Source organism: Zootoca vivipara, chromosome 3, assembly GCF_963506605.1.
Source record: "Zootoca vivipara chromosome 3, rZooViv1.1, whole genome shotgun sequence".
Taxonomy (NCBI): domain Eukaryota; kingdom Metazoa; phylum Chordata; class Lepidosauria; order Squamata; family Lacertidae; genus Zootoca; species Zootoca vivipara.
This window is the reverse complement of record NC_083278.1, coordinates 57360742-57372752: the sequence shown is the minus strand read 5'-3', so window position 1 is coordinate 57372752 and position 12011 is coordinate 57360742. Positions and strand designations below refer to the sequence as shown.

The 12011-nt window shown below is 42.8% G+C and overlaps 1 protein-coding gene and 3 non-coding genes across 4 annotated transcripts; all 4 read right to left on the bottom strand.

Annotated features, from left to right (window-relative positions):
* Positions 1–6120: 6120 nt before the first annotated feature.
* Positions 6121–10986, bottom strand: RPS12 (ribosomal protein S12). Its single transcript, XM_035108971.2, has 6 exons — positions 10876–10986; positions 10664–10709; positions 8479–8595; positions 7455–7557; positions 6941–7042; positions 6121–6210 (listed from the first exon to the last, which is right to left on the bottom strand). The coding sequence occupies exons 2-6, from the start codon at positions 10675–10677 to the stop codon at positions 6148–6150; spliced, it is 399 nt and encodes a 132-aa protein (XP_034964862.1). The 5' UTR covers positions 10678–10709; positions 10876–10986; the 3' UTR covers positions 6121–6147.
* Positions 6321–6453, bottom strand: LOC118083293 (small nucleolar RNA SNORA33). The gene has a single exon (XR_004692369.1). It is a non-coding gene; the product is annotated as a small nucleolar RNA SNORA33 (small nucleolar RNA).
* LOC118083296 (small nucleolar RNA SNORD100) lies at positions 7111–7199 on the bottom strand. Its single transcript, XR_004692372.1, has one exon. It is a non-coding gene; the product is annotated as a small nucleolar RNA SNORD100 (small nucleolar RNA).
* LOC118083287 (small nucleolar RNA SNORD101) lies at positions 8091–8167 on the bottom strand. Its single transcript, XR_004692363.1, has one exon. It is a non-coding gene; the product is annotated as a small nucleolar RNA SNORD101 (small nucleolar RNA).
* Positions 10987–12011: the final 1025 nt, after the last annotated feature.

The following is a 12011-nucleotide window of genomic DNA, read 5'->3' as shown; positions in this document are numbered from 1 at the left end:
GGACAATATCTCTCAGGGCATTCTGGGGGGCGGCATTCTTGGATCAGCAGGCTCTCAAGCAACTATCCCTCCTGACCCACCTATGGATTGGGCCTGAAACTATGCCAGCACAAGAGTTCACGTTGTTGTTGTTTTTTTAAAAAAATCATTTTTATTAAGGATTTTCATGGGATACAAAGGTAGTGCAGTGTCTCATGCATCATTTTTACACATCAATTTTACTTGTTGAGACATTATGAGGAAGGGGGGAAAGAGGTGGGTGGGATGAGGAGTTGGCTGTGGTGGATTGTCAATGTTTCTGTTTTTCTTGATATGTGTAGGGGTTCGGCGTCAGCGTTGTTTGTGCAGGTTCTCTGTTGTTTGTTCGTGCTTCTCTGTTGGTGAGAGAGGTCGGGATTCGTCTTAGGATGTGATTGCTCATTTGTGGTTGGCTGTGATGATCTTTAGTTTCTTGTGTGAGTGGGGAGGGAGGATGTTTTGATTAGGTTAGCCATATTGATTTGTATGCCAACGGTAAGTTTTTGTTGTTGTCTTTTTGGGCTGTATAAGTGATGAAGGGGAACCATACTGGGGTGAAGGTGTCTTCTTCTGTTTGTCCCCGTGTCAGTTTCAGCTTACTGGTTAGTTTTTCTAGTAGAGTTCACATTGTTTATTGCCCTCCCATTGTGATCAACCACTTTGGGAAGGGGGGAAACAGGAAAAGTAGAGGAAGAACTAAAAACCACCCTCACCTTCCATCATGGTCACAGTGAGAAAACAGGATTTTGGATGTAGCACAATAATTGCCAGATTCAAGCCACCTGCTCCCCACCAAGATGATTGTGGCCTGCCTTAGAAATTTAGGTTTCCCCCCAAAACGTTTTCTATATGCGAAAATGTCAACCTGAATGTCAACCTGAATCAGTATGAATTCCCCACCCCCCACATTGAATAAGTGTGCCCCTCACCCTTCAGCCGTCTTCCAGTATATTTATTAATAAACTGTGTAAATCTGCAGTCTAAAATTCCACAAGTCAGATCTGTTGCTACTGTAATGCCATTAACTTGAGCGTAACTACAGAATGGCTGAATTGTTCCAGAATACCTACCAGCAGATACCGTGCTTGCTGACCTGGTGAACTCATATATATACACACATATAATTTTTAGAGACAGCACACATCAAAATCAGAACAAGGTTGTAATTTTGCATTAATGTTAACATTTACTTTCTCCATTATGGAATACAGTATTTATTATTTTTATATCTCCCCTTCACACATAATAATCTCATATGTCAGCAATATGAAATATCATAAACCTTTTTAAAGAATGTTTGTATAATAAGCCAACCAGGTATAAGTAAGACTTTTATAACAGTTTATAAATTTTAAAGCATGCAGTGAGGTTAAGTAAAGGGGAAACTGGGATAGTTGGGGGGGGGCTGTGTTATACAATCCCACATTGTTTGTGTGTCTCATAGCAAAACTATTTAAATACTCGCACTTTAAGTGTGTAAAAATAATGTCCTGATTTAGGTAACCTTTTGCTAGACTCAAGGGTCCAAAATCAATTTTAAAATTATTTTTGTTACATCTTTTAAAATATGGACTTGAAGTTTTATAGCATAGCTTTTCTGGGAGTGGAAAAAAGCAGGTATGGTTCTCAATGCCTGAAAAGGAATTTGAAAAGCAACAAAGACCCTACCTTCCTGAAAGGCATAAAATGTTTACTGAAAGTTGAAATGACCAACTTCCCACCACCCCAGCAGTCTATCTCTCAGATAGAGTTCTGTTTCTACACTACTGAGGAAGGAAACTAGCCATTGCACAACACAGGGGGGGCAAGCAGGAATACATGCCTGGCAATACCATTGTCTGGTCTTCAGTTCCAGCTTCACTGTGTGTTGTTGCTACTACAAGAAATTGGCCATCTATGATCTGTGACTGCTACCACCGCTATTATAGTTGCTCTCAGAGTACTCTGGTAATGTGCAAAAACTCCACTGCATGCATCTGGCAAGCGATTTGGTTGTGTGCCCACACAATTTGGAGGCCTAATCAAGGAATCTACTCTAATTGTGTGCAAGTTTTGCCTCTTAACAGAATGACAGCAACCTGCCATGGCTAGTCTCACCAGATATAAAAATCTAGTCACCGCTAGACGAGTCCAAGATTTTTAATTGGAAACTTGCAGACAAGGTTGTTACTTGAAATGAATCAATGCTGGAGGAAACCAGAAATTCAACCACTGTTCCAGCTTCTCTATTTATATATATATATTTCAAGTAACAAAACATACCCATACAAGGAACACAGAGCTTAGAAGTGGTCCAGAAAAGAAAGAAAAATATCAACTGATGGTTGTAATTTTAAACGTTCCAAGAAAGGCAAATTTCAGCTTTTTTATGCTAAGGATGTTGGCATGTTTGAAACATATGGGAACAGACCGGCTGGAATGAGACAGATCGCAAGTGTCTGAGCCAAAAGAATGAAAATGAAGATGAAGCATAATTGGCTCAAAATAATAATAAATTCCTTCCAGTAGCACCTTAGAGACCAACTAAGTTTGTCATTGGTATGAGCTTTCATGTGCATGCACACGGAAGCTCATACCAATGACAAACTTAGTTGGTCTCTAAGGTGCTACTGGAAGGATTTTTTTTGTTTCGACTATGGCAGACCAACACGGCTACCTACCTGTAACCATAATTGGCTCTTCTCTGAAAGCACCTAGACATCATGAAATTTCTATTTCATGAATTATATTTCTCCTTACAAAGCTTTAGTGCAATCTTAAGGTTTTCCTTGGGGGTAACCTACATTTTGATTTTGAATGAATGTGCGCATGACTTGCAAAAGTGTGCAAGTAAAACAAGCAAATGTTTTACAAGGTATGAGGGGTGCTAGAAAATGTGATGTGCAATGTTTCCCCTTAACTTGCAAACAGGGGATCTTGAAGCAACATTTTAAAATAACTTATAGTAAAAACATTAGTTCACATCAGCTTCCATATCTGCTATTTGCAGTTTTGTTTATTGCTTTCTATTGAAACATGTGGGTCATTCTGTTGCCCATCCATCCATTTGGAGCTTCCTGCAGTCTGCTTGGGTTTTCACCATCCTGAATAATTGGGTGTCATTCAAACTTGACCAATCCACTCTTCAATGAGTTTAACCAGATACCAGCATATGCATTTGAAAAACACCCAATAGGTGCAGGTGGCCTGCTAGATGCTCCACTCATAAACCCTCCACAGACCATTGACAACCATTTGATAATTAGCAGGTAAAGGCAACCTACTGTGGTCTAAGCAACTGAGCCTCTTGTGTTTGCCAATCAGATGCTTGGTTGTTTCGAATCCCTGCAACAGGGTGAGCTCCGGTGGCTCTGTTCCAGCTCCTGCCAACCTAGCAGTTTGAAAGCATGCCAGTGCAAGTAGGTAAATAGGTACCGCTGTGGCGGGAAGGCAAAGGGTGTTTCATTATACCAGAAGTGGTTTAGTCATGTTGGCCACATGTAAATTCCCTGTAGAAAAATGCCAGCTCCCTTGGCCTGAAGTCAGATGAGCGCAGCATCCCAGTGTCACCTTTGACTGGACTTAACCGTCCAGGGGTTCTTTGCTTTTACTGTGCAAATCATTTTGAGTGCACATTTACTACCAGATTGTGTATTCCTTCATTTGCAAGGATATAGTGTAGCTTAAAATGAATGACTGGAACCAGCAACCAAGTACTTGCCCAGTCTACCGATTTCTTGCCGACAGTTCCTGATCCTTTGCCACTGGAGCAACTGCAAAACGTATCAGGGAAATCCTAATGTGAAATGAAAATATGTCTGCATGATAGATTTTGAAGTTACTCATGCAGACATTCAGCTCTCATAGAACTCTGGCAACGTGAACTCCTGTTTCAGTACAATTTGCATAAAGGAACAAACCTCAAACACTAGTCACCCAGTTTCAAAAAGCCAAGCGAGAAGCCATGTAGAGAGATCTTGTCAAGAACTAAGCAGGAATATTAAAATCTTTCTGCTGACCTGTCGAATTTCTGCAAAGTGATACTGAGCGTTCACAACACCCTGGTAACATCCTACTTTTGTGTGCTATGGAAAAATGTGATACAGATACCCAGGTAGCAGCTGACACCACAGTAGAAAAAGCTGGGAGCAGCCAAAATGGCGCTGTCATTTGGAGCAATGAGCGCAGACCCTAGGCATGACATGTCTGGGTTTTTCTGAAATGACATCAGAGTAGACAATCCCCAAATTTAATCTCTCTCAGCACATGCTAAAAAGCACCACTGTGCTCTGTATTTGACATACCTGCTGTTCTCTCTTGCATCACTTTTTTAAATAAAAATACTTTTATTTTCTGCACTCATATTTTATTCATCTGATAAAATGGACTCTGGCCCATTAAACCTAAAGCCTCAGTACATTTGTTCTTTCTTGCAGACTCTTATGAGAACCTTAGCAGACTATGCTTGCAGTCCTACTCATACCGGTACTTATCTGGGAATACCAACAAACACTGTTGAACTCAGTGGAGCTCGTTTCTGAGCGAAGTACATGGAATTGCAGTATTGTGTGGCCACCCCCTTAAACAGGCTCCCAGCCCCAGACTGGCTGAGCAGGCACTGCCTGCCCCTACCAGAGGGTCCAATGTGACCAGAAGTGGGCAGTGCCACCCACCCCGAAAGATGCGCCTGAAAGATTGCAGCACCTGCACTTTTTCCATCTCAAATTGGTATCCCAGCTAAGACCCAAGGCCAATAACCTGGCTTTAGTCCAGAAACTTCCACTACTGAACAATATGGCAGCAATTATGACCTTATTGTACTGGTTTGCTCCTTGACTGGGTTTTCATTAGTCTACAGTACAAACTATTAGCACATATTCTGCCTATACACCCCAGCATGGTATGGGACCTCCATATCTAAAGGAAGACAAGGCTCTCTAAAGTGCCTACTTAATGGAGAGTGGTTTCAAAGAGTGTTCAATCCAGCTGTGTCAAACATCATGTCTGCAAGTAGAGACAGCATTACCGTATGTATAATCCGATTCAAGTTGCTTCCTGTATGGTTTCTCAACCAACTTACTGAGATTGACTTATGATTACAGTGGAACCTCGGTTTATGAACACCTCGGTTTATGAACGCCGCGGACCCATCTGGAACGGATTAATTCATTTTCCATTACTTTCAATGGGAAAGTTTGCTTCAGTTTATGAACGCTTCAGTTTATGAACAGACTTCCGGAACCAATTACACCCATGCTTCAGTTTATGAACGCTTCAGTTTATGAACGCTTCAGTACTCCGCGGACCCGTCTGGAACGGATTAATCCACTTTCCATTACTTTCAATGGGAAAGTTTGCTTCAGTTTATGAACGCTTACTCTGCGGACCGTCTGGAACGGATTAATTCACTTTCCATTACTTTCAATGGGAAAGTTCGCTTCAGTTTATGAACGCTTCAGTTTATGAACAGACTTCCGGAACCAATTGTGTTGATAAACCGAGGTACCACTGTAATTACATACATACAAAACTGTCCTGGAAGGAAATGGGAGTAATCTATCTGTAGCCTCTCTACATAATTAAAGTCCAGAATGAACACAATACCCATGAACATATGATAGAATTCAAACCACTTCATTTTTCAATTTTCCTTGTATTAAGGCAGACAATAGTCATATCTCGGTTTAAGTATGCTTCGGTTCAAGTACTTTCAGTTTAAGTACTCCGCAGACCTGTCTGGAACGGATTAATCCACTTTCCATTACTTTCAATGGGAAAATTCGCTTCAGGTTAAGTACGCTTCAGGTTAAGTACGGACTTCCAGAACCAATTACACTCATACTTTGGGTTAAGTACACTTTAGGTTGAGTACTCTGCGGACCCGTCTGGAATGGATTAATCCACTTTCCATTACTTTCAATGGGAAAGTTCGCTTCAGTTTATGAACGCTTCAGTTTAAGTACAGACTTCTGGAACCAATTGTGTACTTAAACCAAGGTACCACTCTGTATTACCGTTCCAAAACGTACACCGGTACTTTAGAAATTAATGGATGTCAAGAGACCAACTAGTTCCATTTGATAAAAAAGGTTATCTATCTCAAGACCAGCAAAACACAAACACTGTCAGGCGCAAATATATTTTATTGGTTCATTTCTTGCACTTGAAGTACTCTTCGATGACATCTTTGGCCTGAGATTCCTTGCCATAGTCCTACAATAAGAAATGCATTAATAAGACAATAAGCCAAATGTCAGAGCCCATTTTGGGGGACTAAAAACAGGGCATTCAGTAAAATAAAGTCAACCCATATTTAAAAACCAAAATGTAGCCATTTATTGGGACCTCAATGACTACCTAGTCTTCAAGGCTCGTACCCTGGCTTTATTATTGCCAGCAATAGTTTGCATTTCTGCAGAACACTTGAAAGTTAAGCAGATTTTATCCAGCTGGCAGAGTTGCCCATTGAACAAGAAAGGGAACAAATAATTAGTTTGTGCACCATTACAGAACAACCATTTAATATGTTTTACTTATGAGAAATATGAGGTGCATGGTTTAAATTTGTCAAGTATTTAGAAGATTAAAAGAGCAACAAAACATCAGTTAGCTGTATGGGTAGCGAAATTGCATCTCTTTCAATATTCCCAACATGCAGAAAGTCCCCTCTAAACCCAATTTCTCATTCACCCACCACAGGCGCCAATCAAAAATTTATTTCTCTTCCAACAGTAGCAAAGCAGCTAGTGGTGTGCTTCTTTGCTGGTAACTGTTATGCTGATAATAATTATGACATTCAGGTCAGGATTAATCAAGCTCAAGAGCTGCAATGTGAGACCAAAATGTTGGCAACAGTATGTAAAGGCCCAATAAAACACTTAGCGAATAAAACTGCTCTAAAATTTGTACCCATTTTTTAAAAATAGCACTTTCTTCAACTTACTTTGACAACGACACAACTGCAGCCCACAACTTTACGGGGTTTTCCTTCTCTGTCGATCTTGCAGAGACCTACCCATTCACCCAGTTTCTTGTTGTCATCAACCTGTCAAAGATTTTAAATTCCATTAGTGCTGCCCTCAAAATAAGATGGCAAGCACAGAAAGCAAGCAAGCTGTGCACTCAGACATAAAGGGTAACGTTAGTGGTTGTTCTCCTCACAAGTCTCAGTAGAGGGAGCCAAGTTATCATCACTGTACAGCATGAACAGTACTTAAAAAGTCAAGCATCTAGATCAGGCATCCCCAAACTTTGGCCCTCCATATGTTTTGGCCTACAATTCTCATGATCCCTAGCTAACAGGACCGGTGGTTGGGGAAGATGGGAATTGTAGTCCAAAACAGCTGGAGGGCCAAAGTTTGGGGATGCCTGATCTAGATGCTACATTCAGTAGAAAATATTTTACTGAACAAACAAAATAGCTTTTGCATTAAGTCAAAGAAGTACATAATCATTACCTTTATCAGGTTGATTTGATGTTCAGCACAAAGTGCTTCAACCAGTTTGACATACATGGGCTCGTCACAATTGGATGCGAGGACACAAAGGTGGGCTTGGCGTCTAAAACAACAGACCATTATTAGTTACACAGTGGACTACAGCAAAGATCCAATTCCAAGTGCTCTTCTGTTCACCCAAAAAGGCCAAATTCCACTGACTCCGCACTAAATATCTGTAGTTTCCCCAAACCATTCCTATGAGTCCACAAATCAATAGGACATTATCTGGGAAAGTAGAACAGGAAATCTCTGTGTGTTCTTTTCAAGTCACACGAGGGAAATTGGGATCAAAGTCATGGATCATGTTTTCTTTATACTTTGAAGTTAGTACCAAAGAACTGCACAACTAGTATACTAGTGAATTTCATACCACTGCTGCAATTTAAATGTAGCTTAAAGTACCAGATGACCCATCAGTAACAATTTAGTCCAGGTTTTTAAATGTGTTTTATTTACCTAGTTACGAGTAATCTTAACACAACCATTTAGAGTCTTTCAAACTACACTGGGTGCTTTTACTATATTATTCCCACCACCATGACCTTACTAGACTTATTTGTGGCTCCTACTCTTAAGATCAATCTATATGTACAGGTTTGTCAGACTATTATTCTCACTCATAGCAAGAGTGAAGGGGTATCCGACTTTTTAAGAGAGTCATCATTCAAAACCTGTAGCTCTCATCTCATAATCTATAAACTGTTGAACACTTTGTCCTGCAAGCCATAGAAGTTCTTTCTCTGCCCGTCTTTCACTAATATGATGTGAAGGCATTTTTATTCTCGCAGGCTGTTACCTGCTAAATATATGCTGTTTTAATTAAGTTTTATTTTTGGTCTCTGCCATGGTGGTATTTTAATTATTTTTACAGAATGTAATGATTTTTTTAATATTGTAAGCTACCCTGAGCAACTTTCTTTTCACTTACAGAAAATACCTGACAACATGGAGGCACACATACTAGTTAGCATCCAGCACTTACTTGTCTAAGGCCTTGGCAGCTTCACGAATTCCACGGGCTAAGCCATCGTGGATAAGTGCGGTCTTCAGCACTTCTTGAAGGGCGGTGTTGACATCCATTACACCTCCAGCAGCAATGCTAGCAAATGAAAAATCACAGAAGAACATGAACTTGCTTTATTTAACCAATGTTCACCTAGCCCCCTTTTGCTGTTAACAGTGGCCAGCCAGATATTTTTGAACTGGCATGGCACTTAAATCAACATCTGGAATTGGACATACATTGTACCCAAACACTGATTCATTCAACTGCTACAGCAAGATTTTTTTGCACAAATCTGAACAAAAGATCGTGGCTTAATTTGTTGAATGCATGTATTTCTTAACAGAGCACAGAGTAGCAAACGTCTAATACTTAAAACACTACAATTAGAACTTCTAAAAACAGCTTACTTAGAACAGTGAACGCCTTGACTTCTTTGCACTCCAGTTACTCCTGGCTACCCCAAACTATCATTTTCATTGACAATTTGGGTTTTAGGATGGCCAGCAATACCAGCGTCTTCTTATGCATATTAAAACTACTGAGAATTTCAAAAGACTACTTCTGGGTATCTTTTGAAACAAAAAGCAACAGCAGGTTATACCCTTCCTTATACGGGAGGTCTGCCCTTGTTCATCTTAGTTGCACTTTCCTGCATACTTATTTTTGAATTCTATGATCTCATGAGAAAGAGGTACCAGAACTGTACGAAATATTCTACATATGGCCCCTATGTGTATTTATGTTTCCCAGATTGTTCTTTCCTAGAAACTCCTAAAATTGAATTTCCTACATTACTGACAACTTTAAATGAATGTTTGGTAATACACAACAAATATTAAGTTTGCACATCACCTTGCTTAGTCAGCAACCCTACCAAATGAAATCTGTTTAAATTGTGTATGTACAATTTAAAAATAATGTGCCATGGAGTTTTTGTTACTTGCAAGCTTGCTAACCTCATTGATCATTTTTTCTAGATCAAGTAATAAATAAAGCCAATCCAAATATATTATCCTTTTTACTTCTCAAGGGGCAATAACTGTATCCCCGGACCCCGTTTTCATAGGTATCGTTAATAAGAGTGGCTGGAAAGAGAGGGTTCTCTTTTAAACAGTCCCAAGTTCAAAACTGCAGCTTACGAGCCACAATGCTGATTTTAAGCTGATCAAGGCCATAAAAAGAATGAGGTCTATATGAATTAAGGGAGATAATAAGTATTGTTTTGTAAGTTACAATTCCAACTCTTCCACTCTGCCTGCTGCAACCCATGAAGCTGCTGACTACAGCAAAATCAGCATCCTGAGAATTTAATATATGGGAGAAAGGGCAATAAGCCAAAGACTGGAGATATGTCACTAGTAACAGTGGTTTGGGATGGGGTTGTAAGGAGCATATCAACACAGCCAATTACAACTCAGAACACCAATAAATATTCTGGGATAAACTTCTACAAACTTTAGTGCAGCTTTATCCTTAAAACAAATAGGCAATGAAAAAGACGTGGAGCAACACCAAACTTTAACACTCCTAGGGTGCCATAAGGTTATGTTGCAAGGATAAAATAGGAAGGAGGGTCACGTTGGAGGATCAATGCTGTAACAATGGCAGTAGCAGTGAAGTCTACATGGGACAGGACGCTTTTCGAGTCTCTGCACAGCAGGCTAAAAACCCCTCTGAAATTTGCCAGGACCATTTGCTGCTCCGCTGGGATCCCACGATAAATCAAATTAATGTTTACAGACGTCCAGTTTCCCACCACCACCCCCCATTCCACATTGGCGTCCAGGGAAAAAAAGACCCGTTCACCGCATGGAGACTACGGATTCGCGGGGGGGGGGGAGAGCAAGGAAGAGGGGAGAACTGGAAACTTTCTTCCTGCAAACTTTCAGGCCCTCCCGCAACACCGACGGAGTGGCCCATTTTGCACTAAAGCGCCAGGTTCCAGTTATCTGAAAGCGCGGGGGGGGGGGGGGTCGGGAAGAGGAGAAAGGCTCTCCGGGGCCTTCGCAAAGCACGTGGTTCAAGCGGCCCTGGAGGAGAGCAACTTGGGCCCAGCCACGTGAGCAAGAAGGCGAAGTCCTCGCGCAGGGCCCGAAAGTCGGGGAAGAGAAGGAGAGAGGTTTCCAGGAGGCCTCACTCCGCCCCGTCCGCTCGCACTTACCCTTCCTCGGCCATGGTTGGTGGTGACTCTCCCGCCCGGGGGGTTGCTGAAACAAAAGAACGGAGCCTGTTAAACGTGGAGCGGCAGAAAACAAGAGGAAGCGAACAGCAAAGAGAAGACCGTCTTTCTCCTCTCCCCCCCCCCCAACACCCCGGTAAGTAGGAGAAACGGGGGGGGGGGCGAGAGAGAGACCCGACACGCGCTGCACCCACCTCACAGCTTCCACGAACCGATGGTGAAAAGGAAGGGGCGGAGCAGCCCGCCCGCCTATTTAAGGCCGCGAGGACCCCGCTCTCCTTCCCTGCGCAGCCGCGCGCGCCTGCAGTTTTAGGCGTCTGACCATTTCGCCTGCTTGGAGGCGAAAACTAAAGGAGGTAAAAAGCCGTTGCCGGTCGTTCTTTAGGAGACCTTGCGGTTTGGTTGGTCATCCGTTTGTCTTTATAGAGAGGAGCACACGGGGGGCGTCCGTTATATTGCCGGGCTGGCGGCGGCTGGGCCCGCTACTCCGAGGCAGTGAGGCTAGCCTCTCTCTCAGACCGAGAGACCCGCCGTGCCTGCTCCGCCTCCAGATTCCCTGTTGTCCTGCATAAACACACCACGCTCCTGACACTCGCAATGCGCGACTTCTTGGCGGTTCCTGCGCAGGGGGGAGGAGGAGGAGGAGGAGGAGGCTGCGTAATTCTCCATGCTGGATAGACCAAAAAAACTCCGAATTTTTCAAAAGGCACCGGCGGAAAAGTCGGTGAACGGACCAGGCTGGAGCAAAGCACGACAGCAACCCGAAAGAGGGTTCCTCGGTTGCTGCTCTCGAGCAGTCCCTCCGAGGCCTCTCTGTTGCCGGAGCCGAAGTCTTTCCTTCTCGCCCCTGGGGGGCGGCTCCGGCGGGCGACCCTCGACTTGCCATGTGGGGCGCCGAGGCGTGGCAATGCGGGGCAGGGCTGCTAAACCTTTCCGCCTTCGAGGCTCCTTGTTGCGGGCTGCTGCTCTTCCTCTGCTCCAGAGGAGATTCGGGTCTCTGCGGAGACGCCCCTCCTGGGTCGCCCTCCTCCTCGCCAAGAGTCGCTTTTCTTGTGGATCTTTCGGCGTCTCTTGGGTAGATTAAGGTGGTGTAGGAACGGGTGACTTTGGGGAAGAAGAGTCCCGAGATAATGGCAAGAGATGCGCCCCACTGTTCCTTGGAGCGCCAGCTGAGGATTGGCCGGAATGGGCAGGAAGGGCTCGGATTGTAAAGACGGACCTTTGCCAAATACTGTACAGGGTTTGGAATTTTAAAACCAAGAAATTAATCCTACAAAAATACACATTTTAAAAAACTTTATTCCGGTGTGAGTAAATTGTACACATATAT